Source organism: Moschus berezovskii, chromosome 21 (assembly GCF_049115385.1).
Source record: "Moschus berezovskii isolate FMDL1 chromosome 21, NW_MosBer_1.0, whole genome shotgun sequence".
Taxonomy (NCBI): domain Eukaryota; kingdom Metazoa; phylum Chordata; class Mammalia; order Artiodactyla; family Moschidae; genus Moschus; species Moschus berezovskii.
The window spans coordinates 46916764-46942203 of record NC_142480.1 but is presented as its reverse complement, the minus strand read 5'-3'; the positions used below and the strand labels follow the sequence as shown (position 1 = coordinate 46942203).

At 46.5% G+C, this 25440-nt stretch overlaps 1 protein-coding gene, 1 long non-coding RNA gene and 1 other non-coding gene across 5 annotated transcripts in view; 2 read left to right on the top strand and 1 right to left on the bottom strand.

The window, feature by feature from the left end:
* The first annotated feature begins 4993 nt into the window (after positions 1-4993).
* Positions 4994-10761, top strand: LOC129550332 (uncharacterized). Of its 2 annotated transcripts, XR_008684809.2 has the most exons (4): positions 4994-5085; positions 5969-6123; positions 8136-8171; positions 9502-10761. It is a non-coding gene; the product is annotated as an uncharacterized LOC129550332 (long non-coding RNA). The 2 variants fall into 2 exon arrangements; XR_008684807.2 differs by having other exon boundaries at positions 8136-10761.
* Positions 7209-7335, top strand: LOC129550811 (small Cajal body-specific RNA 15). The gene has a single exon (XR_008684940.1).
* Positions 10482-25440, bottom strand: part of FSD2 (fibronectin type III and SPRY domain containing 2) — a 44805-nt gene continuing 29846 nt past the window's right edge. Inside the window, exons 9-16 of one of the 2 annotated variants that reach the window (XM_055417893.2) lie at positions 23037-23192; positions 20417-20551; positions 19512-19662; positions 17338-17471; positions 16144-16276; positions 13813-13872; positions 12874-13050; positions 10482-10734 (exon numbers count right to left, since the gene is read on the bottom strand). In XM_055417893.2, the coding sequence (XP_055273868.2) occupies positions 10482-10734; positions 12874-13050; positions 13813-13872; positions 16144-16276; positions 17338-17471; positions 19512-19662; positions 20417-20551; positions 23037-23192 (1199 nt within the window). The remainder of the gene's footprint in view (positions 10735-12873; positions 13051-13812; positions 13873-16143; positions 16277-17337; positions 17472-19511; positions 19663-20416; positions 20552-23036; positions 23193-25440) is intronic. The other variant, XM_055417894.2, reaches the window with a different exon arrangement.

Genomic DNA, 25440 nt, shown 5'->3' with positions numbered 1-25440 from the left:
CTGATTGTCAGTATTTGGCTGGCCTACTTCTGAGGTTCTTTGACAGCTATTCTGGGTTGGATAGTGTCAAATCCTCCCCCCCCACTCCCATTCATGTCCTTCCTGGACCTGAGAATGCGACTTTATCTGATATCAGTGCCATTGCAGATATAATCAGTTAAACTCAGGTCAGACTGCAGTAGGCTGGGCCCTCCATCCCATCTTTTAAGAGAAGAAACATAATGAGAACAGAGTTAAGAGACTGAGTAAGGAGTAGCTGCAAGCATAGAACATCAAGGACTGTTGGAGAGTGCCAGAAACTGGAGAAGGGAATGGCAAACCACTTCAGTATTCTTGCCTTGAGAACTGCGTGAACAGTATGAAAAGACAGAAAGATATGACACTGAAAGACGAACTCCCCAGGTTGGTAGGTGCCCAATATGCTACTGGAGAAGAGTGGAGAAATAGATCCAGAAAGGATGAAGAGATGGAGCCAAAGCAAAAACAACACCCTGTTGTGCACGTGACTGGTGATGGAAGTCCGATGCTGTAAAGAACAATATTGCATAGGAACCCGGAATATTAGGTGTGTGAATCAAGGTAAACTGGAAGTGCTCAAACAGGAGATGGCAAGTGTAATTGACATTTTAGGAATCAGTGAACTAAAATATACCAGAATGGATGAATTTAATTCGGATGACCATTATATTTACTACTGTGGGCAACAATCCCTTAGAAGAAATGAAGTAGCCTTCACAGTCAACAAAGGAGTTCAAAATGCATTACTTGGGTTCAATCTCAATAATGACAGAATGATCTTGGTTTGTTTCAAAGGTAAACCATTCAGTATCACAGTAATCCAAATCTATGCCCCAACTGCTAATGCCAATGAAGTTGAACAGTTCTATAATGACCTACAAGACCTTCTAGAACTAACACCAAAAAAGATGTCCTTTTCATTATAGGGGACTGGAATGCAAAAGCAGGAAGTCAAGAGATACCTGGAGTAACAGGCAACTTTGGCCTTGGGGTACAAAATGAAGCAGGGCAAAACTAACAGAATTTTGCCAAGAGAATGCACTGGTCATGGCAAACACCCTCTTCCAACAACACCAGAGATGACTCTACAAATGGACATCACCAAATGGTCAATACCAAAATCAGATCGATTATATTCTTTGCAGCCAAAGATAGAGAAGCTCTATACAGTCAGCAAAAACAAGACTGGGAGCTGACTGTGGCTCAGATCATGAACTCCTTATTGCCAAATTCAGACTTAAATTGAAGAAAGTAATGAAAACCACTAGACCATTCAGATATGACCTAAATCAAATCCCTTACGATTATACAGTGGAAGTCACAAATAGATTCAAGGGATTAGATTTGATAGAGTGCCTGAAGAACTATGGGTGGAGATTTGTGATATTATACAGGAGGCGGTGATCAAAACCATTCCCATGAAAAATGCAAAAAGGTTGTCTGAAGAGGCCTTACAAATAGCTGAGAAAAGAAGCAAAAGGCGAAGAAAAAAATGAAAGATATATCCATCTGAATACAGAGTTCCAAAGAATAGCAAGAAGAGATAAAAAAAAGTCTTCCTCAGGGATCAATGCAAAGAAATAGAGGAAAACAAAGAATGGGAAAGACTAGAGATCTCGCCAAGAAAATTAGAGATACCAAGGGAACATTTCGTGCAAAGATGGGCACAATAAAGGACAGCAACAGTATGGACCTAACAGAAGCAGAAAATATTAAGAAGAGGTGGCAAGAATACACAGAAGAACGATACAAAAAAATATCTTCATGACCCAGAGTGATGGTATGACCACTCACCTAGAGCCAGACATCCTGGAATGTGAAGTCAAGTGGGCCTTAGGAAGCATCGGTATGAACAAATATAGCAGAGGTGATGGAATTCCAGCTGAGCTATTTCAAATCCTAAAAGATGCTGTGGCTAAAGTGCTGCACTCAATATGGCAGCAAACTTGGAAAATGCAGCAGTAGCCACAGGACTGAAGAGGGTCAGTTTTCATTCCAATCCCAAAGAAAGGCCATGCCAAAGAATGCTCAAACTACTGCACGATTGCACTCATCTCACACACCAGCAAAGTAACGCTCAAAATGCTCCGACCTATGCTTCAACAGTACATAAACCATGAACTTCCACATGTGCAAGCTGGATTTAGAAAAGGCAAAGGAACCAGATATCAAATTGCCAACATCTGCTGGATCATAGAAAAAGCAAGAGAATTTAAAAAAAAATCTACTTCTGCTTTATTGACTACACCAAAGTCTTTCACTGTGTGATCACAACAAACTGGAAAATTCTTCAAGAGATGGGAATACAAGACCACCTTACCTGCCTCCTGAGAAATCTGTATGCAGGTCAAGAAGCTACAGTTAGAACCGTACATGCAACAATGGACTGGTTCCAAATTTGGAAAGGAATAGACAAGGCTGTAAACTGTCACCCTGCTTATTTAACTTATATGCAGAGTACATCATGTGAAATGCCCAGCTGCATGAAGCACAAGCTGGAATCAAGATTGCTGGGAGAAATATCAATAACCTCAGATATGCAGATGACACCACCCTTTGGGCAGAAAGTGGAGAGGAACTAAAGAGCCTCTTGATTAAGTGAAAAAGGAGAGCGAAAAAGCTGGCTTAAAACTCAGCATTCAAAAAACAAAGATCATGGCATTCAGTCCCATCAGTTCAGTTCATTTCAGTCGCTCAGTCGTGTCTGACTTTGCAACCCCATGAATCGCAGCACGCCAGGCCTCCCTGTCCATCACCAACTCCCAGAGTTCACCCTACCTCATGTGCATCAGGTCGGTGATGCCATCCAGCCATCTCATCCTCTGTTGTCCCCTTCTCATCCTGCCCCCAATCCCTCCCAGCATCTGAGTCTTTTCCAGTGAGTCAACTCGTCGCATGAGGTGGCCAAAGTATTGCAGTTTCAGCTTTAGCATCAGTCCTTCCAATGAACACCCAGGACTGATCTCCTTTAGAATGGACTGGTTGGGTCTCCTTGCAGTCCAAGGGACTCTCAAGAGTCTTCTCCAACACCACAGTTCAAAAGCATCAATTCTTCGGCGCTCAGCTTTCTTCACAGTCCAACTCTCACATCCATACATGACCACTGGAAAAACCATAGCCTTGACTAGATGGACCTTTGTTGGCAAAGTAATGTCTCTGCTTTTTAATATACTATCTAGGTTGGTCATAACTTTCCCTCCAAGGAGTGTCTTTTAATTTCATGGCTGCAATCAGCATCTGCAGTGATTTTGGAGCCCCAAAAAATAAAGTCTGACACTGTTTCCATTGTTTCCCCATTTCCCATGAAGTGACAGGACCAGATGCCATGATCTTAGTTTTCTGAATGTTGAGCTTTAAGCCAACTTTTTCACTCTCCTCTTTCACTTTCATCAAGAGGCTTTTTAGTTCCTCTTCACTTTCTGCCATAAGGGTGGTGTCATCTGCATATCTGAGGTTATTGATATTTCTGCCGGCAATCTTAATTTCATCTGGTGCTTCTTCCAGCCCAGCGTTTCTCATGATGTACTCTGCATATAAGTTAAATAAGCAGGGTGACATCATTTCATGGCAAATACATGGGGAAACAATGGAAACGGTGGCAGACTTTATTTTCTTGGGCTCCAAAATAAAAGCAAATGGGAGACTCCAGCCATGAAATTAAAAGACGCTTGCTCCTTGGAAGAAAAGGTATGACCAACCTAGACAGTATATTAAAAATCAGAGACATTACTTTGCCAACAAAGGCCCGTCTAGTCAAAGCTATGGTTCTTCCAGTAGTCATGTATGGACGTGATAGTTGGGCCATAAAGAAAGCTGAGCCTCGAAGAACTGATGCTTTTGAACTGAGGTATTGGAGAAGACTCTTGAGAGTCCCTTGTACTGCAAGGAGATAAAAACAGTCAATCCTAAAGGAAATCAGTCTTGAATATTCACTGGAAGGACTGATGCTGAATCTGCAATAGTTTGGCCACCTGATGCAAAGAACTGACTCACTGGAAAAGACCCTGATGCTGGGAAAGATTGAAGGTGGGAGAAGGGGACGACAGAGAAGGAGATGGTTGGATGGCATCACCACCGACTCAATGGACATGAGTTTGAGTAAGCTCCGGGAGTTGGTGATGCACAGGGAGGCCTGGCGTGCTGCAGTCCATGGGGTCGCAAAGAGTCAGATACGACTGAGCGACTGAACTGAACTGAACCAGAAACTACCAAGAGGCAAGTGGGGAGGGAGTTTACCCAGTGTCTCAGAGGAAACATGATCTTGTTGACAGCTTTAGTCTTTCGGGCTTCCAGCCTCCAGAACTGTGAGAAAAGGAGTATGTTGCTTTAAGCCACCCAATATGTGTTACTTCTTTATGACAGCCCTAGGAAACGAAGATAACAGTAACTTTTAACTTCTAATTTACGTTCCCGGCCCCAAGAGTGCCATACCCACAGGCCACTCCAGTACTACGAAGGCGCTCAATCCCGTCGCTGGTAAAGGAATGAGTTGAGCTTCAGCAGTCCTACTGGCCAAGAATTACCAGGCATTTATCAACTAACTGCTGCGAGATGCACAGCCAACACTCAGCATTACTGAAGCAAGTTACGGGACCACACAGAAAACCGAAAGGCAGTGAGAAACTAAATACATCACGGGACAGGTGGAGCAAAGCGAGAAACACAAGCAACTGACGGGGTACCGGGGGCCTCGATTTCACGGAGCACCCCTGTGAGAGAAGAGGGTTATTTTCTGAGAAGATGGCGTCTCCAAGTCGCTCTCCCAAGCCCCGCTCAATGGCTCCCAGGCCTCTCCGCAAGGCCGTGGACCCAGCAAAAACCACCCATTGTCCAGCATTCCTCCGGTCTGCACTACCCAGGGGAGAGCATAGCTCCTATAGCATCACAAGCTTAATTCTCCGCGCCTGCGCACGGCACCTCAACGCGACGCACCGCCTCACGCTGCCGCGTGGGGAGGGACTTCCTCCCGGCGCCCCGGAAAACGGAAGGAGCTCTTTTCTGCAGGAAGGAGAAGGGAGTTGCCGCCGACGACGGACACCGGAAAGCAGGTTCCTTGTGTTGCGTAAGGTAAGGGTGATCTCTGACCACTCGGCGGGGCGGATGACTGCAGCGACCTTGTAGGCAGGCTGTCTGTAGCATCGGGCTTCAAGGGATGCGGCAGGGAACCGGAGTTAGAGGTGAGGGGTCTGTGTATCTGTGTCGCCGGGTCAGGCCACCAGCGACCGAGGTCTCATTACTAACTCTGTTCTCAGCTCTTTCGACCTCATCTGAAAAACGAGCTTGATAGCTCACGGAAAAATCGTGAGGATAGATACGGAAGGGAGAAATCCACACCTAGAATGTAGTTTAAGAAAAAAATTTAAGTAGGTGTAACTTCACGGGGGCAAGCTCTGTTGCGTAAGTTACGTAACGTGAAAGTCTATACGCACCCTGCCTTTCTGAGTCGATGATTCCTGCCTGGTAGCAGCGCCTGTTGCATTAATTTGAAAAAGTACACTCACAGATGGTCATTTTTAAGCTTCCCGAATTGGCCAGCAGCGTCATCATTTGGTATTAGAGGTGGAACAGGATCGTCTAGGTCATACCCCTCCTTTCATCTTAAATTGAAGCACAGTCTCTGAGGGGAGACCGACTGAAAGTAACACAGGTTGTTAGTGAGACAAATTAGAAGTGAGGTTTCATTTCCAGCCCAGAATTCTTTCCTCCACACCGTGCTATCTCTTTGGATTGCTAAAACAAGTCTTTGGGAGAAAAAGTGACCAGGAATGAAGAGGGAGATGTTGTACATTTAGGTGCAGTATGAATCCATCCAAGGTATACTGGGACAGAAGAAAGGTTGAGAATCGTTCTCCCTGCTCCTGCCTGTACACAGAAATTTGAAACCCACTTTCTAATAAAGAGGCTTGTAATTTTGGAAGACAATTTGATGTCTCTCTCTTTTTTTTTTCAGGTATATGAGCACTTTGAAAGCAGAACACCGTTGTTTCCATGGTTCGATCATTCAGGAATTATGAAGGCACAGTTCTTGCCTTTGATTGACTTATAGTCAAGCGGAGTAGACATAGGTCATGGTGGCAGTATTGCCACTAAAGTATTCTGAAGGAGGTGAGTGTGTGGCACTCAACTCAGCCTGAGAGAGGGAGAAATTAGGCAGTACTTCTAAGAAGGGATTTTCATACAGGCGTTTGTGGAAGGATGGACAAGGAACAAGGTGGACAAGGAACGGGGAGGGTCATTCCAGATTTCCAGGAATCTGTGACTGAATTATAAACTGTACGGAAGACACTGTCAGGTGTTTTTCCCAGAGCGTTAGCCTTATTTTTGGATCGTGCTTCTCTTGTTTTCCTTCTCTCACTGCTCCCTCCCCTTAAAACTAAGTTCCTGCTTTGTTTAAATGCATAGCTAGGAAACCTCAATTTGTTCGTTGGATTCTTTCCCAGTGAGTGGATTATATTCTTGTCTCCGGTTCAGCCTTTTTGAATATAAGGACATTTAAAGTGCTTTCAAAGAAGAGATCCCCACATTTAAGCTTAGGAATGAGCACAGGGCAGACAGCAAGATTAGAATCCAAGTTCATACTACAAAAACTTTTTTGTTGGCTCTGTCTGGGTGACTGCATGTTGTTTTAATCAGCTGCAAGCTGTTAAATTGAATTTGCATAGCTCACGTAAATGACAGTTTAATTCCACCAGGATTTGAGTGAGGTGGAAATAGAGCAGAAAAACTTGAATCTGTCACACTGGGGAAAATGAAGAAAAGGCAATCAATTAGTAAGTTGGGCTTAATGTTTTTTTCTGGGATTGGGGAATTGCAGAAAAGAAGCTCTGTAGTAGTAAGATGTGAATTGTTCAGAAGCTCTGAAGTAGTAAGACATGAACTGTTCAGTAGCATTTCTAAAATATCTGGGAGCATTTTACTGAGTTGGGGCATAGTTGTGCCCCACTCATGGTTAATGCTTCTTGCAGGAGACTTCCTAATTGACAGAAAAGATGCTGACTGGGTGGACTCTTTCCAAATCACAAAGTGTTATCTTGCATTTAGGTTCATTAACCATTGGTTGCTGTGAAGGAAGCATATGTAAGAGTTCAAATCTCTTAAAGCTTTAAGTTATAAAAGTAATAAATGACCATTCCCTCGGTATCTTGACGTGCTAGAAGACATGTTCCAAAAGCTGGATTTGTCATGTTCTTCTGGAGACTAACAAAATAGAGTCCTTGAAGTCAAGCTGACTCTGCTTTTAGCCTCCTAAATGAAAAGGTAGATAGAACAGGTCTTGTGTGCAAAATGAATTCAAGACCTACTTATCTACCAACAGCAATGATAACAGTTTGCATCACCTTCCTGCAGAAAATAGGAGTAGTAAATACAGAGATGAGTGAGGGTGAAGAAAGACTTAGCGAACCTGTGAGACTCTTAATTGATAGGAAAGCGATTGGAAATTGGAGCGGGTGGTTAGGAAAGCGGAGGAGAGGACCTTTCCTGTAGTGCAGACTTCAGAGCGTCCAGGAAGTCTCCGGATGGCTAAACCTCCTTGGATGGAGACCAGCATAATGTTGTTTACAGAATGCTGCATCATGGTGAATCGTGCTGGGGCAGCTGTCAGTGTGTGAGCCATGTAAGGTTTTCACACGTGTTGGAAGATGGAAAGCGCAGACTGATGACCAAGTACAAGCTTCAGAAATATTTTATTGGACGTGTACACGTGCTTGCAAACTGTTGTTTGAATCAACAGGAAGTCAGTTATTAAACATAATACTTCTCCAAAGAAAAGGCGATTTAGTTTTACTAGAAACCAGTGTCATTTTATATCCCAAGTCTCTAACCAACTTTGCAGTCTCATCTAATAAGGGTGCCTTAGGTTCTGAGTGTTCTAAATCTCTGAACCCCTGTTAGTCTAGACGGGATTCCATGGCGGTTTTACATATTCCCTTTCCCCTTTGTTAAGGTGGGGAGGTCAAAGCTTATGTTAATTACTTGCTCAAGAGTTATATGGTGATATAGGTAAAGCTAAGAACAGAACAGATTTTGATACCTTTTGTCTTAATTGCCCATTATGAAGGATTGTGGCTACAGTGATCTGATTTTTTAAAATCTTTTTCTGTTTTGTTTTTTAACAGATTTATCAGCAGGTTGCAGATGACCATGGCCTTAAGGTAAATCCTGCCCCTTGTTGAAATGTTTCAGTAGATCTTGGCATTTTAAGGAATTAGAATATTTTACAAAAAAACAAAAGTTTAGTTTTGGTTCTTTTCTAGACTTTTTTCTTTCCTTGTAGAAGATGAGAAACATGTTAAAGGTTCTTTATGCTGAGTAACTGTGATGCTTGAAGTTGGTCATCTGCCTTGTTTAAATTAAGTGGATTTTAAATGTCAAAGCTAATTGTAGACCATTTTTTCTTGATCAGAATAAACTTATTAAAACCTTATATGTGCCTAGTTTTTATCCATTTTATCTTATATGTGAAATAAAGCCTGTTAGAACCCTGCGTTCAAACTTACTTTATCTGTGAGGTCCAACTTCCTACTCAGTAGTTATTTTAATAGCTGAGAGCATTTTTGAATACATACACACATATTTTAATTGCAACCTGAGCCATCTCTGTGCTACTTCCTTATTTCAGGGTAGGGCAGAGATGTGTATGTGTGTGTAAGGAGCTTTAAGATTGTCAGGTTGAGTTGTGAGTTTAAGAATCTGAGTTCTTATTTATACCATTTGACAGGGTTTTAAGATAGGAGATAAGAGGGGTTCCTTGTGTCAGACTCAGCATGTACTGGGAAGCATGAAAGATTTTTCAGTTAACACAAAACCCTAAGTGATAGGATCTGGACATATATGTTTAAAGAAGCACCCACAGGACATGATACTAAATTGTCTCTGAGAACTGGCACCTGGAAGTTTGAACTCAAGAACCAGACCAGAAGTGCAGCCGGGAGGGCTGGGCTTGCACCTCACAGAACGCAAGAGAGCAGCGAGGCAGGAGGCCCCGAAGCCGCTGGCGGAGACCACCTCTCCCCACAGCACTCAGCTTGGCGGGCTGATGTTTTCTCCTAAAGACTGTTGTGCATCTGCTCTCTGTCATACGTGGTTCTGCATCCTCATGTTTGTCATTAAATCTCTCTTAGAAAACAAGGGGCTCCCCAGGTGGTGCTCCCCGCCTGCCAGTGAAGGAGACATGCGGGTTTGATCCCTGGGTCGGGAAGATCCCCTGGAGGAGGACGTGGCAGCCCACTCCAGTATTCTTGCCTGGAGAATCCCATGGACAAGAGCCTGGTGGGCAACAGCCCATGGGGTCGCACAGAGTCAGATATAAGTGAAGTGACTTGGCATGCATGCACGCACATAAGTGTTATTTTTCTCTTTGTTCAAAGGGAAGCAAGCTCGGGGAGATACTGTGACTTTTCTAGGGTCTAAAGCAAAGTGGCTATAACAGAGCAATCAAACTCGGGCCTTCCACTTTCAGATATGGTTCTCTTTACCTTACAGGTCAGTTCCTAGAATCGGTTGCAACTACTGGTGTCTATGTTGACCAGACCTACGAGGGCCCCCCGGCCCCACACCATGTCCCCAACGTGCACACAGTGAAAGTAACACGTTTAGTATTCGTGTGTGACACCAGGAAGCACATGATATTGCATCATTACCGACCTGGCCACCGAGCCCCAGGCGCCCCTCTTCTGTCACACTGCTTCCCCTCCATCTCCTGGTCATAGGTCTTCTGCCACAGCTTGACCGAGCCCTGCCAGCCCTCACGTGTAGGGCAGTGATAGGCTGAAGAGCGGTGGGTGGATGAAAAAGATGCTCTTTTATTCAACAGATACTCAGTGTGCACGTGTCAGCCCTCAGGGACTGAGTGCTCAACTAGACACACACTGTCTTGCCTTTATGGAATCAGGCATTACAAAGGTCACTTCAAAATTAAGAGGGCATAAATACCATGAAGGAGAGGAACAGGTTTTTAGAAAGTACTTGATGGGAGAAACCTCACCACCCAGACTGCCACTGACCACTGGGAACACGAGAACGCCGCAGAGAAGAGCATACGGCTTCCCCGGTTTTCTTTGTGGATGGCCTCTTGCCTTCTCAAGCCAGTTCTTGGCCAACTAGTGAGATGTCACAGGTGCTGGGGCAGCCAGAGCCACTAACATGAATCTTCCCTCCTCCTCCCCTAAGCTCCGCAGGCCTTGGGGACTCAGATACTTTGCATATACACAAATAGACCCATGCAGTTTGACAAGCTTAAAGACCTTTGAGTTTGGTTTGAGCCTTTTAGAGCCAGGACTAGCCTCACAGGTGGCAGTGCACAGGAGCCAAGTCAGGTGAAATGAATGCCAGCACACCAGTCTGCCAGATAACACGAGCCATAAGTGACACTGGGTGCACGGTGCTTGAAGGCCAAGTTCAGGCAGCTGAGGTGTGAGTGGCTGGGAGAGGGGCAGGTACGGAAGAGAGCCAAGCAGAGTGGGCTAATAGAAAGTGACCTGCTTTGGCATTGAAATGCCGTTGTGTATCTTCAGGCAGCCAGGCTTTTCCAGGGAAAAACAGGGATGCACAAACTGGTGAAGCTGACAGCTGAATGTATACAGATGCTGAGAAATGTCCACATTGAAGAATGATAACTTTGCATTTTCATAGTCTAACAGAATACCAATCTTCTTTGGGGGAACCGTTATTCTTATGTCTGGAGTCATCTTGTTGTGTAGAAATTCATACTTATGCCTAAAGATTAAATGTTGATATAATAAAGCTTCAGAAACTCTGGATGGGCTATTTACAGAACATTTCAAATACTCCTATGATTATATTATTTTCCTTCATTAAATGACTATCAAAATAACAGGCCATTTCTAAAACTATACATCTCTTTGTCCTAAGAAACTTACGTTTCAAAACTCTGTTTTTGAGCAGCCACTTAACTTAAAAAACTTAACACACAGTATCATAAACTCATTCTGCATCAAAATTTGTATAGAAATCATATGTTTAAAAATGTGGATTTCAAGGTTCAGATGTGCAAATCCCCTGAAATAAAAGACATTTGAAATGGAACTTCACGATCTTCATGCAGTAAATGGGGCCTTTACGTATAATCTGTACGTTACTGTGAGGCATCCCACTCTTAAACTTTCAAACCAAGTGGGGCACCTGGGGGCTGTCACCACTCAGTACTGTGTGCACTGCCACCCTCTCCTGCTGGGGGAGGGTTTCACCATGAAGGGAGGTTGCCTATCCTGTGTGCTTTGGAAATGGCTGAAGCCAAAGCCTGCCAAGGGAATAGCCTAACGCTGCCCCACTGTGGACACGTGAAGAGCTCTGTGTGCCAGCATGTGGGTCCACACAGTTGAGGTGAACACTTAGGAACATGCTGGAGCAAACCAGCCCATTTCCATCCCAGTTCACCTTATTTTTTCTCAACTGAGCAGTCACCCTCTACTCTCCCTCCACCACTGATAGAATCTAAGACTATGAGTCAAGAAGTGCAAGTCCTCCGCTGTGAACACACACACACCCCGACATCTTTCCAAGGTGGGACTACAAACGCTCCAGCGCTCAGCTTTTTGCCCTTCCCGTCCTATTCTGTCTTGTGTTCCCACCCTTCTTCTAGCCTTACCCCTCCCACTCCACACAGATGCCCACTCTTCCTTTATGCCCCTGTTCTTAACTAAGACAGGAGACTGATTTTTAGTCTTACTTCAGGCAGAATATTCAAAAACTGTGTGGCTCAGTGCATGGTGTTTCTTGCATTCTCCGAACTGGGTCTGAGGTCTAGCAGAGTGCATTTTAGAGCATGTTTTAGTCTTAATACCTTACAGGAGGAAGGTTAGTCTTCTCACCTTTGCTTGGGCATGGCAACATTTAACTAACCATGATGGAGGTTTCACTGTGTGAAATGTTAATAGGTTTCAGCAAGTTGAGGGTCAGAGGCCCCATAGTACACACAATGCTGGGAAAGTGGGGTGATAAAATATTTTGCAATTTTTGAGATGGAGGGAGGTTGCACTCACGGCCTTCTAAGTCTGAAGCCTGGGCCTTGTGGATTTTCCTCCATTAGAGGACAGAATGCTTTCAGCAGCAGAAGCAAACCAGAATTAATCATAATCATTAAGCTTCTGCCCACATCTACCAAAAAAGTTGGATTTGGGGCTTCAAGTCAAACTTCATTTAGTAACACTGAAGTTGAACATAAACGTAAAACCAATCACTTAGTGGTAAAGAATGCTGTCTTTGGAGCCAGACTGCCTGGGTTTGAATCCAAGCCCTGAATCCACGTTGGCAGTGGCTCTGTGTAAAGAATCCACCTGCCAATGCAGGAAACGCAGTTTCCCTCTCTGGTCTGGGAAAGTCCCACATGCCATAGAGTAACTAAACCCGAGTGCTACAACTATTAAGCCTACGCTGTAGAGCCCAGGAGCCACAACTGCTGAGCCCACATGCTCTAGAGCCTGCACTCTGCAAAAGAGGAGCCAACGCAGTGAGAAGCCCACACACTGCAACTGGAGAGTAGCCCTTGATCAGCACAACTAGAGAGAAGCCCGAGAAGCAACGGAGACCCAGCACAGCCAAAATAAGTAAATGGGATAATACAACTGTGGGAAGTAAATGAGATAGTATGTGTCAGGTTGTTGAGCAATGCTTAACACAGAATAAGCGCTCCATGAATTTTAGCTATTTTATAAAAAGTACCCAGAGCTGCTTTCTCTTTCTAGCTGGACCTTAGGGAAAGGGGCAGGAAATTCCTGAAACATCTTAGCATATTTTAAAAAACATAACGTGGGCCTTAGTTATTACCAGTGAAAACCTCTCGCTCTATTCTTAACAAAGCACGTTTTGATCTCGGGTACCCAGATTTCACCTTACCTTGATGACGCAAATGTGTGCCTCATGCACCAAGAGAGGTGGTTTGCCCCCAGGTCCTCCTGTCTGGGGACATCTTCAAAGGCCACACCCACCGTGTAGTCCAAACGCTCATCCACCTCCACCTCCCAGTAATGGCGCCCTCGGACTGGAATTAGGTTTCCCATGACTGTAGCACACCTGGTTTTAGAAAGTGGAAGTATGTGTCATTTGGGGTGACCCACGCCTGGCTGTGCAGGTGAGTGATACCAACTGCTGGGGTCAGTCAGTAAGTGGTCAGGAAGGGTGGAGGCAGGTGTTCAAACACCCCATTTGCAAGGTGGCACAACTGTTGCTCTCAAAGCTCAGCTGCCTGATGCTGAAGATCAGAAGGTTAGTACACTGCTGATCACAGGTGAGTGGGAGACAAGCCCACTCTGTGCCTTTTCAGCAACAGGGCTTTTTACAGTAACAGAAAGGTTTGGTTCACTTGTTCCTTAAAAAAGGAAGAGATTGAGGACTTTCCTTGTGGTCCAGTGGTTAAGACTGTGCTCACAATGCAGTGAGCCCAGGTTCGATTCCTGCCCTGGAACTAAGAGTCCACACGCTGCAACTAAGGCTCAGTGCAGCTAAATAAATAAATATTAAAAACAAATGAACAAGACCACAGGCCCAAACTGGAGCTCTGTGTGCCAAGCCCCATGTCACCAGTCAGCGACAACCTAGTTACAGTTTTACATTTCCCCTAAATGGAATTTTAAACCAGTCAATCAGAACACTAGTTAGGTAATATGCCTGAGAGACCCCTGACCTTTCCTAAAGGAAAGTAACCTTACCACAGCCAACCTGCTTTTAAAAAAAAAAAAAAAAATTGTTTTTTTAAATTTTGTATTGGGGCATAGCCAATTAACAATGTTGTGATAGTGTCAGGTGAACAGCAAAGGGACTCAGCCACACATATACCTGTATCCATTCTCCCCATCCAGGTTGCTGCATACCAGTAGGTCCTTGCTGGTTATCCATCTTAAATATAGAAGTGTGCACACATTCATTCAAAATGCCCTATCCCTTCCCCACGTCCTTACCCCCTGACAACCGTAAGTTCATTCCCTAAGTCTGTGAGTCTCTGTTTTGTAAGCGTGTTTGTGTCATTTCTTTTTAGATTCCACACAAAAGGGATGTCATATGATATTTCCCCTCCTCTGACTTACTTCACTCAGTAAGACAATCTCTAAATCCATCCATGTTGTTGCAAATGGCATTATTCTGTTCTTTCTAGAGGCTGAGTAATATTCTATTGTATATACGTACCACATCTTTATCCATTCCTCTGTCGGTGGACATTTAACCACCTGCTTTTTTTGCCTGGAAGTATAATTTCCTTGTTCCTGATCCCTTCCACCTGAAAAAGTCTTTCATTCTGTACAGCTCCTTGGACCTCCTTTCTATCTGCTAGATTAGGGGCTGCCCAACTCAAGAATTATTGGAAAAAAGTTGATAAAAACTTTAAGATTTGATCAGTTTCATTTTGTTTCTTAACACAGGTAAGAACATTATTGTTTCTTATTCCTCTCTGCCCCGCCAACCCAGTGTTGCATGGGTGGAGGCAGGGAGGATAAAGCTGTGTTCCACTGTACACTGCGCTGCTCTGCTCTCACAAGCTGGCACAGATGTGTGTGTGAGTCGCTCAGTCATGTCCGACTCTGTGTGACCTTGTGGACTATAACCTGCCAGGCTCCTTTGTCCGTGGGATTCTCCAGGCAAGAACATTGGAGTGGGTAGCCATTCCCTCTCCAAGGGGTCTTTCTGACCCAGGAATCAAACTAGGGTCTCCTGCGGTCTTTACCATCTGAGCCACCAGGGAACAGATAGTAGGTGCATAACACACATGCAGTAAGAAGGTCAGCAGGGAGCCAGCGTCAGAGAAAGAGACAGTCACGAGACAGTCCAGGACGCAGGCAGGGAGGCTAGATGCAGTTGTTCATCGGTAGCCCCTCTGGCCCCCCAAGTCCTTTCTTCCTTAGAAGATCCTCCTGACTCTGAGACCAGCCCACCAAGAATTCTTTCTATCCTGATTACCAAGAAGCTGAGAACTGTGTTTAATACTTAACCTTAAAAACAGAAATTAGCCCTTGAAGTTAAGCCATGTCCTTTTTTTTTTTCATCCGCTGCTGCGATTTTTCTATTTCAGTAGGGTACATTTGCCCCTCCTTTTTTTTAAAGACTGTTTTTAATGTGGACCATTTTAAAAGTCTTCATTGAATTTGTTACAATATTGCCTCTTTTTTGTGGGGGGCAGTGAGGCATGTGGTATCTTAACTTCCCCACAAGGGATCAAACCCACATTCCCTGCACTGGAAGGCACAGTCTTAACTACTAGACTGCCAGGGAAGTTCCTTGGCCCATATTTTAAGTCTTCTTTAAGTATTTGGAAAGAAGTAAGGTATAAATGGGGGCTTCCCAGGTGGCACCAGTGATAAAGAACCATGGACAGAGGAGCCTGATGGGCTACAGTCCATAGGGTCGCCAAGAGTTGGACATGACTGAAGCAATTTAGCACTGCATGCAAGGTATTAATAAATGGCACCCCACTCCAGTACTCTTGCCTGGAAACTCCCATGGATGGAGGAGCCTGGTAGGCTGCAGTCCATGGGGTCGCTAAGGGTCGGACACGACCAGCGACTTCACTTTCACTTTTCCTTTCATGCATTGGAGAAGGAAATGGCAACCCACTCCAGTGTTCTTGCCTGAAGAATCCCAGGGATGGGGGAGCCTGGTGGGCTGCCGTCTATGGGGTTGCACAGAGTCGGACACAACTGAAGCGACTTAGCAGCAGCAGCAGCAAGGTATTAACACATCATTTTGACCTTAAGTACTAAGTTCTGAAAATAGCATCAATCCAGCATCTTTGATGGATACCCCTCCCTCAAGTGTTGCACCTGCATGATCATCATTCCTTCCACCAGCTTTGGTTTTTCACCAGGAGTTTTGTTAGAAAGTATTGCCCAGTGGGAGAAAGAGCTCTGGGCTCCGCACTGAGGGGCTGGGTCCTTGTTCTCCCACTGCTCTGGGAGCCGAAGACTCTACTCAGAGGCCACGTCTCCTCTCCTGACATCGGCCAGACCCCTACTTCCCCTCCCCAGCCTCCCACGCTCCCCTCACCCTCCCTCATTTCTGGGAGTCAGAACCTGAAGCCCCTTTCAAGGCTGCATCAGTCATAATCCACCCATATCCAGATAACAGCACGTACTAGGGGGGTTCGTGAACTATTCAGGTGAGGGGCTGATACAGTACCTGGTAAACTGGGTGTCGCTGGGGACTGGCTCACCGGCAGGGCCTCTCCTCTCGCTTCGCACAACCGTGAGCCCATCTTCGGATACAGTCAGCCAGGGATGGCAGGTGTGCTCGTTCAGGGGGAAGTAGCTGCCTGCGAGGGGAGGAGGCACATGGAGACCCCCCCGAGCCAGTCACTCCACTGCTTTCTCCACGTTGCACTCCACACAGGCTGGGGCCTCACCACGCATGGCCAGCATTAGCTCCCTGTACGACATTGGTGAGCCTGGACCTTGCCTGGTGATGCCCCTCGTGCTAATAATGATGGCAGTTTACATGGGTTGGGCGTTACTGGGTGTCTAGTACCGAGCTAAGCGGTTTGTTGAGTCTTATCTCATTCACACCTTACAAGTATCCAGGTGTTAGTATTTCCATTTTGCAGAAGAGGAAACAGAGGGGCAGGGTGGTCCTATCATCAACTGTAGATGCTACCCCAGAGACATCCCGGGTGGCTAAGACTCCATGTTCCCAATGTAGGGGGCCTGGGTTCCATCCCTGGTCAGGGAACTAGATCCCATGTGTCACAACTGAGACACAGTGCAGTCAAATAAATAAATACTTCAAAAGACAAAATAAAAATAAACATAAAAATAACAACAACAAAAAACCCAAACCCCAAGCCCATCTGATTCCAGTGGCTGCACTCTTCACTGGGAGGCTATAAATACCTGCAGGTGAACAAGAATTTCTAACCTGCTTGCCAAGGGGAATAGGAATTGAGGGAATTATTAGTGATCAATTTGACAAAGGTTAGCAAAATCCAACTTTCAATGAGGGCAGTGAGACAGAACCATACAACCATCTCTGAATTATGGTTAAAGCACGTAAAAAAAAAAAAAAAAGTTACAGAATGGGGATTTCCCTGGCAGTCCATGGGTTAAGATGCTTCCAATGGAGGGGGTGTGGGTTCAATGTCTGGATGGGGAACCAAGTTCCCACGTGATGGGTGATGCGGCCAGAAAATACAAAGTGGCCCCCTTCTGTAAAATGGGCCCCCACGGCTTTGATTGCCCCCGAGTCCCTTCCTAACCTGGTTTGCCATGTGTTCGTATTAGTGAACATTCACTGATTTTCCCAGTGAAGTCACAGCAGTACTGGGTCTGCCATGAAGGGGTAACTTTGGGTCCAGTGAGTGTGTGTGGTGGGGGCACAGACCTGTGGTGTGGACGGTAGCGGGCTCACTCCTTGCGCTGGGGCCGCCCACATTGAGGGCTCTCACATAGATGGTATAGTTCTGTCGGGGCTGCAGCTGCACCAGGCACTCGCAGGTCGGGATGCCCACCACAGACCTGGGTGAGGAGGCATGCTGACATCACCGAGGGACTGGGGCAGACAGACCCAAGCACCAGCCCCTCCCCGCTGACCCCCAGCAGCGGCACAGGCAGGAGTGAGGCTCTCCTCAGTGCTTCCTCCCAATCGGGTCCCCTTTTCTCATTTTCTTGTATCCTTTCTGTCTGTGGCTCTTGCCCCTCCAAGCTCCCCACCCTGTGTCCCAGGCGCCCAGCACTGCACTCAGCCTGTGTCTATCGCTGCATCAGTGGGGCGTGCGTGCAGTTGAATCCAGTGTGTCAGCCTGTCTGGCAGGACCACAGCCTCTCTGAGGGAAGGGCCAAGTACCACAAGCTAAGCACAGAGCTGGGCTCACAGTAGGCTCTCAGTCTGTGTTTATGAACAAATGATCCGACTAGAGCTGACATAGAGGGGCCCTAGGGGAAACTGAATGGAGCTGCTGCCCTCGTAGAGCTTTCAGTCTAGAAGAAAGGCATTTCTCAAGCCATCACTGGAAGAAACGTAAGATGGTAAAATGACAAGTTGATGGTGTATTATGGAAGGTACACTAGCTGAGGTGCTTTTGAGCCGAACTCTGAAAACTGGCTCAGAGGTAAATGGATAAGAAAGAGAATAGAGGAGTCTCTTTCATAGAAGAAGCATGTGCAAAGGCCCTGTGGCAGGACGAAGCATAGAAAGTAGAAGGAACTGTTAATAAAATATGACCCATGTGGTTGAGGGAGGGTGAGCTGGTGGGGATAAGCTGGACAGGCAGGAAGGGGCCAGAGCCAGTGAAGGCATTTTGTCTTCTTCAGGGATGCCATGATTAGATCTATACTAGGAAAGTAAGCACTGCCCAGGTCACCTCGGTCCCTGGCCAGCCTTCTGATGACCCCCAGTGTAAAGGGTTTAAAGTATCAGCACAAGTTGCAAAGGAAATCCAAATCATTTGCTGGGGCGGGGTCAGACCACTGAACTCTCTTCCCTGCTCCTGAGGATCCCTGGAAGTAGATAACCCAGTAGCAAGCCCTGATGTGGTTGTGGACACATGAATTCTACCTGGGGCAAATAGGCTGGGGATGGGTGGGGGGACAGATGGCCAGGTCCCAAGCCCTGAATTTAGTGTAGAAGAACCTGTCTCCCTAATAGTTGACACCAACCCCTCCTCCTCCACTTCTCTAAAGTTGGGTTGGTGCACAGTAGGGCAGCCCCTGGACTTGGCTCCCTTTCATAAGCTTCTGGACCACCTGGTTGTAATCCAGAAGCCTAGCCATAATTCCTCCAATGCACACAGCTGTAGACTTGTAGGATCTGCAGGCCCTTGTGGTTCCTGAGTCCAGCCCTCTTCTAGCTGTGAACTCCTCCAGATCTCTGCCAACCAGAGGGGAACATGAGCCTCCAGGCAGCTGACCACCAGGGACATGATGTTCTTTGTACGTTGAATTCAATTCTCTTTCATTTCAGCTTCTCTTGGTTCTTTCTCCTCCTCAAGTTCCAGCCAGGTGGGTTTATTGGTTCCTCCAGTGCAGGAAGCTCACTCCCGCCCAGGAACCAGGCCTTGCCTGCATCCACTCTTCTCAGGCCTCCTCCCTTCCCATCCATGTGGTCTCAGTTCAAATGTCCAAAGTAAGCCTCCACCTCCACTGCATTCCCTATTTCATTGCATTTCTTTTCCCTTCATGCTACTGTATGTTTTAAGCGTTTGTTTTCTTGCTTTTTGTCTATTTCCCCCAACTCAGACTGTCAGCTCTGTCAGGGTGGGGAATTTGTCTCTCTGCGTTACCAGTGCCCAGGCACCATCTGTACACTCAATACTTGTTGAATGAATAATGGGAAACCCTGGTTGGGCTAAGAAAGCAAACCTGAGGTTTACCACTTATTCACTTCTTCACTCATCCATCATTTATCTTCAATCACAACATTCCAGTTACTTCTCATGAAACCGAGCAATGTAATCTCAAGGCCCCTGTGTTTAACTCTCCCTCCGGATGCCACGCCTTTCCTAGGCCACGTCGCCGTGTCACGCCTCTCGTGCCCAGCCAACGCCCCTTGTGACTTACTCAGTTACACCCGAGGCCCCCAGCGCCTCTGCCTGGGTCAGCTCCACCGTGTATGAGTCCACAGGGTTCAGGTTTCCAGACTCCCAGGAGATGAGTGCCGCCTCCTCGCAGCTCCGTATCTCTTTCCTTTTTATAATGGGGGGACAAGGAGCTAAATGCAGGGGAAACGGAGAGAGGAACAAGCCTTCTGTTCACATCCAGCCGAGTGCTCCAGAACACAGCACACATCACAAGCCCTCTCTTCCTACAAGAGGTTCAGTGCAATAAAAGGCAAACCAGGTGTTTCAGCCTAGACAATCATGTCCCCCTCCAAATTCATATGTTGAAACCTATTCCCCAATGTGATGATAACTGGAGTTTCCGAGAAGTAACTAGGTCCTGAGGGTTGAAGGGGTTTATTATACAAGGAAACCCAACGAACTCTCTTGCCCAGTTCTGTCATAGGAGGACACAGCAAAGAAAAAAAAAAAAAAAAAGGCCACTCTGAACCAGGAAGTGTCCTCCCTAGACACTGAATCTGCTGGCACCTTGATCTTGGACTTCCCAGCCTCCAGAACCACGAGGAATAAATTTCTGTTGTTTATAAGCCATCCAATGTGCAGTATTCTAACAGCCCAAAGGAACACCAGGGAGTCACTTGCAGTCACTTCTGGAGTGGAAGATGGCTGTGTGGTTCAAATGTGTCTGTGAAACTCTGTCCAAGGGCAGTACTTTATCTTCTTTTGAGACCAACTGTGAAAAAATGTCCCTGCCATATCAGGCATACAGATTTGGCATACTAAATAAAAGGAAAGAAGTGCCAAGCTATTCCTGTCCTTCCAAGTGACATCAAAGCCCTGCCCCCACCAGGAAAGCCGAGACTTCTGGGTCCCCTTCAGTGAAGCTCCTACAAGTGGCCCCCTTACCTGTCATATACACCGCACGCTCACTGGTGGGGCTGAGGCCGGCCCTGTTCTGAGCCATGACCCAAAATTCATACTGCGTGTTTGGCAACAGGTTTGTCACTGAGCAGTATGTTTCTTTGATGGTCATTGTAAACTCTGGGGGAAAAAATGATAGGAATTAAAGCCTAGAACTTCCCTGGTAGTCCAGTGGTTAGGAATCTACCTGCAAATGCAGGGGACACCAGTTTGATCCCTGGCCTGGGAGGATTCCATATGCTGTGGGGCAACTCAGCTCATGTGCCACAACTACTGAGCCTGTGCTCTAGAGCCCGGGAGCCCCAACAAGAGAAGCCGCCACAATGAGAAGCCGGCATACCACAACTGGAGAGTAGCCCCCACTCGCTGCAACTAGAGAAAGTCCACGCAGCAACGAAGACCTAGCACAAACATACATAAATAAATGGAATTCAACCCCAAAATAGGTCAACTGGCTCCAAGTTCATTGCACTATAATCTGTTTTCCCTGAGGTAGATACAGAACTGGTTACCAATCCCCGTCGGCTGTGTATGCATGCCCGGCTGCAATGAGACTCTGCTGATCCTTTCATTGAGAGGACCGGTTTTTCCCACTATCCATTGCAGCTGGGCTTAACCACGTGACTTTCTTTGGCCAACAGGACCACTTCAAACATGGCGCAAGCAGAGGTTTGGGCAGTGCTGGAGCACAGGCGCCTTGTCTTCTTCCTGCTAGGAATGTTTCCATTTCCATGAAACGACCCTGGGCCAGCCTCCTGAAGAATGTGATCATGATATAAACAGAGGCCCCCAGCATTGCAGCTGATGCCCTAGACATAGAAGCAAGGCCATCCTAGCCTGTCCAGACCTACCCAAGCTGGCCCAGACTAGAACTGTCTAGTTCATAGAATTATAATAAATTCTATCCATTTCATAGAATTGGATATAGTTTATAATAAAACTATCCAATTCATAGAATTATAATAAATAATAAATGTAATTTTAAAAGTTGAATATTGATTTACAATATTAGTTTCAGGTGTACAACACAGTGATTCAATATTTCTATAGATCATATTCCAGTTAAAGTTATCATAAAATATTGTATATATTCCCTGTGCTGTACAATATTGCCTTGTAGTTTATTTAATTTATACATAGTAGTTTGTACCTCTTAATTCCCTACTGCTATCCTGCCCCCACAACAAATGAATGAACATAAAATTTGTCATTTTAGCTTATATGTTGGGTATATGTGTGTGTGTGGGAGGTGTTATTACACAGCAAAAGCTAACTGATACACCTCTAAACATGCCCAGACTCTTAAAGGCAGTGACAGGTCATAAATCCACTCTCTGATATCAGTTCCTTTATAACAAACTGCTCATTGAAAAGATCTTTACTGGGACGTCCCCAGCAGTCTGGTGGTTAAGACTTCGCCTTCCAATGCAGGGGGTGCAGGTTAAAAACCAAAACATGAAACAGAAACAATATTGTAACAAACTCAATACTTTAAAAATTTTTTTTAAAATGTGATCAAAACATTAAAAAAAAAAGATCTTTATCAACCACCAGGACGAAGCCATTTTCTGCAGAGGGTGCCAACAGGGCTGGTTTGTGGCAAAAACTGCTATGAATCAGATCTGACTTTCTGGTCCTCAGTCTCCCCTCCATGCCCTCTTTAGTCCTTATTCTCTCCCTCATCGTGGATTGAACTTACTTTTCTCAAGGACTCCCGTTCCTTCCTAACCCCTGGGCAGACAAATCATCCTCACCTTTGGCATTCAGAAACACTCTATCTGCATGACTGGGTACAAGGGGAAGAGCTCCAGGCAGGGCGCCTGAGGACTCAACTCTCATTCCGGTTCTGCCATAACTTACGGAGTCCCCGCGGGTCCGCTCATCGCTCTCTAGGTCATCCATAAAATGGAGATCTCTGAATCCCTTTCCCACAGTCTTGCTGTGACCCCATGCACACAAAACAGGCCCAGCCAGGCTGGCCCTGATCCTTCAGATGCTCAGCTGGAGCTTCTCTGCTGTCTGATCCCCTTCTCAACAGGAGGCTGGCTTATCTACAAAGAAGGGGCATCTCCCTCAGCCCTAACCCTGAGCCAGTCAGCTCCACTGCCCTGGGAAGAGAATGGGCTGAGGGCTGCATGCAGTGGAAGCCAGGGCCTTTCCACCTGGGAATGTGGGTCAGATTAGCAGCAGCCCTTCCAGGCTGCAGAGTCCTCCTCAGTTCCCTGGGGGTCTGCAGACTAACCCGCCTACCCAGATTCTCCCAACACAGGGTGACCTCAAGGAAAGCCCGGCCACTCTTGCATGCTAGAACCCAGCCAGTCCCACTGGGCCTCCTCGAGGAGGTGTGTCCCCACACATCCTGCACATGGTGCAGCCAGAGACCCATCATCCCCAGGACAACCCCAATCTGATGGCTGTGGATACGCCCCACGTATCTGAGCCCTATGATTCTCCCCAGCCAGGCCTCAACTTGCCTTCCCAGCCCTTCCTGCCATGCTCACCTGCCTGCGCGCCATCCTGCAAGGAGCTGGGTGTGCAGAATCACCGCATCACCACCTCCCCAGGGCCCATGCTGGAGCTTGTTTCTTCTCCTGGCAGACCTCACCTGTTTGTTCCTTCCCAGGCGAGCCGTCCTGCACTGGCCGGTAGGACAGCTGATAGCTCTCCACGGTGTCATCGGAGTACAAGCTCCAGCACACTCGGACTGAGGAACCCGTGGCTGAGTTAGGGGCCTGTGGGTTTATCACTGGAGCAGAAGGAGCTAGAAGAGGAAAAGGGAGGAAAACAAAGACAAGTGAGGAGTATTCAGTTAGAGGCACAGGATGGGAACAGCCGCTTTTACATGACAATCCATCCCTCAAAACATCCCATGGGCTTCAGAGATGGGAGAGGCAGCCCGGGTGGCCAGGGTGGGAGGCCAGACCTCCCAACCAGGAGCCTCAGTAAGAACCAGTTGTGTCCATCTTGCTCTGACCAACCCACCCGAGCTGGGGGAGGCGGGGTTGCTGACAGCAGCTCAGGCTGGGGTGTTTGCAAGTCCTGCCCTAGGGAGGGATGGGTCCTTGGACCCCACCATGCCATCCAAAGAGGCAGGACGGCCAGGACCACAGCACCGCCGCCCTCAGTCCTCCAGTGAACAGAGGAGGGAAAGAGCCTGCAGCTGGCTCCTTCATTATGATTTCATTACGACGAGGGATGATCAGGTTTGGAGAAACTGTGCTTTTTCAGAACCAACTTTTTTTTTTGAACTGCGCTGTCTTCATTTTGGCATGGGGGCTTCTCTAGTTGTGGTGTGTAGGCTCCAGAACACAAGGGCTCAGTAGTTCAGAAGTTGCGGTGCATGGGCTTAGTGGCCCTGAGGCACGTGGGATCTTAGTTCCCTGATCAGGGATCAAACTTGTGTCCTCGGCATTGGAGGTGGATTTTTTATTTATGGCTGTGTTGGATCTTTGTTGCAGCACAGGCTTTTCCCTAGCTGTGGCAAGTGCTTGGGCTATTCTTATTGCAGTGGCTTCTCTTATTGCGGAGCACAGGCTCTAGGGCACACTGGCTTCAGTAGTTGCACCATGTGGGCTCAGCAGTTATGTATTCTGGGCTCTAGAGCACAGGCTCAGTAGTTGTGGTGCATGGGCTTAGTTGCTCTGTGGCATGTGGGATCTTCTTGACCCAGGGATCGAACCCATGCTTCTTGCATTGGTAGGCGGATTCTTGACCACTGAGCAACCAGAGAAGCCCTGGAAGGTAGATTCTTAACCACTGGCTCACAAGGGAAGTTCCCAGAACCAACTTCTTTCGAGTCCATCTACTGAGTTAATACTTTTCTTCTCTGTGGGTTAATAATTCTTCCTACCCCACCCCCACACACATCCAAGAAACATTCCTTGTTTGTCTTCTGTAATTCTTCACCCGTGGCAGCATCTCCTTCCATCCGGGGCTTTTAAGAACATCCTTAGTTTCAAATTCTGAAATTGTTCAGACCAAGTAGGACTTCATGGAACGTACTCAGCTTTTCCTTGCTGGTTAGGGGGTGGAAGGCCCCTCACATGACAAAAGTGAGAAGAGAAAAAACCTGTATCCCCATGTGATATAGCTCAGGATGCACAGCAGATACCCTGTTATACCCTGCAAAGAAGAGTCCCCTGCGGGGAGGCAGTAAGAAGAGGGATGGCCCTGGATACAGGCTGGGGCTGATGGTCTGCCTGGGACCTGGACGCAGGAGGGTGAGGGGAAACCACCACTACATGTCTCAAGCACTGACTTAGGCAACAGTGCCTTTCCTTCCGAATGCCTGGGTCTGATTATTTGGGCAATACCGTCCTCAGACCATCTCAAGGACTTCACAGCTCAGTGAAATCTCCCCTCAACCCAGGGAGAATCTAAGAATGGCTTCCAAGACTCCAATTAAGGATGTTCATTGTAGTATGGTTTATAAGGATGAAAAACCTAGAAGCATCTCGGCACCAACAGTTGAGGATTAAGGTATACAGCCATTAAAATGATGTCGCAGAAGAATTTATCAGTGAGAATTAAGTACACAGATTAAGCTATAGAGCCATTAGAATGATGTCATAGAAAAATTTATCAGTACAAAATAATATTCATCATAAATGTTTCGCTAGGGGAAAAAAAGCAGATTATAAAGCAGGGTGATTTCATTTTTATTAAAAAAAAAAAAAAAACACTTGTATAAAGGAAAAACCTAGGACTTCCCTGGTGGTTCAGTGGTTGTCAATCTGCTTGTCGGTTTAGGGGACATGGGTTTGATCCCTGGTCCGGGAAGATTCCACATGCTGTAGGGCACCTAGGCCCATGTGCCACAACTACTAAGCCCATGCTCTAGAGCCCATGAACCCGAGCTCCACAAAAGAAGCCACTGCAAGAAGAAGTCTGCGCACTGCAACTAGAGGGTAGCCCCTGCTTGCTGCCACTACAGAAAGCCTGCACACAGCAACGGAGACCCAGCGCAGCCAAAAATCAATTTTTAAAAAGACTGTAGAAAAGTATTTTGA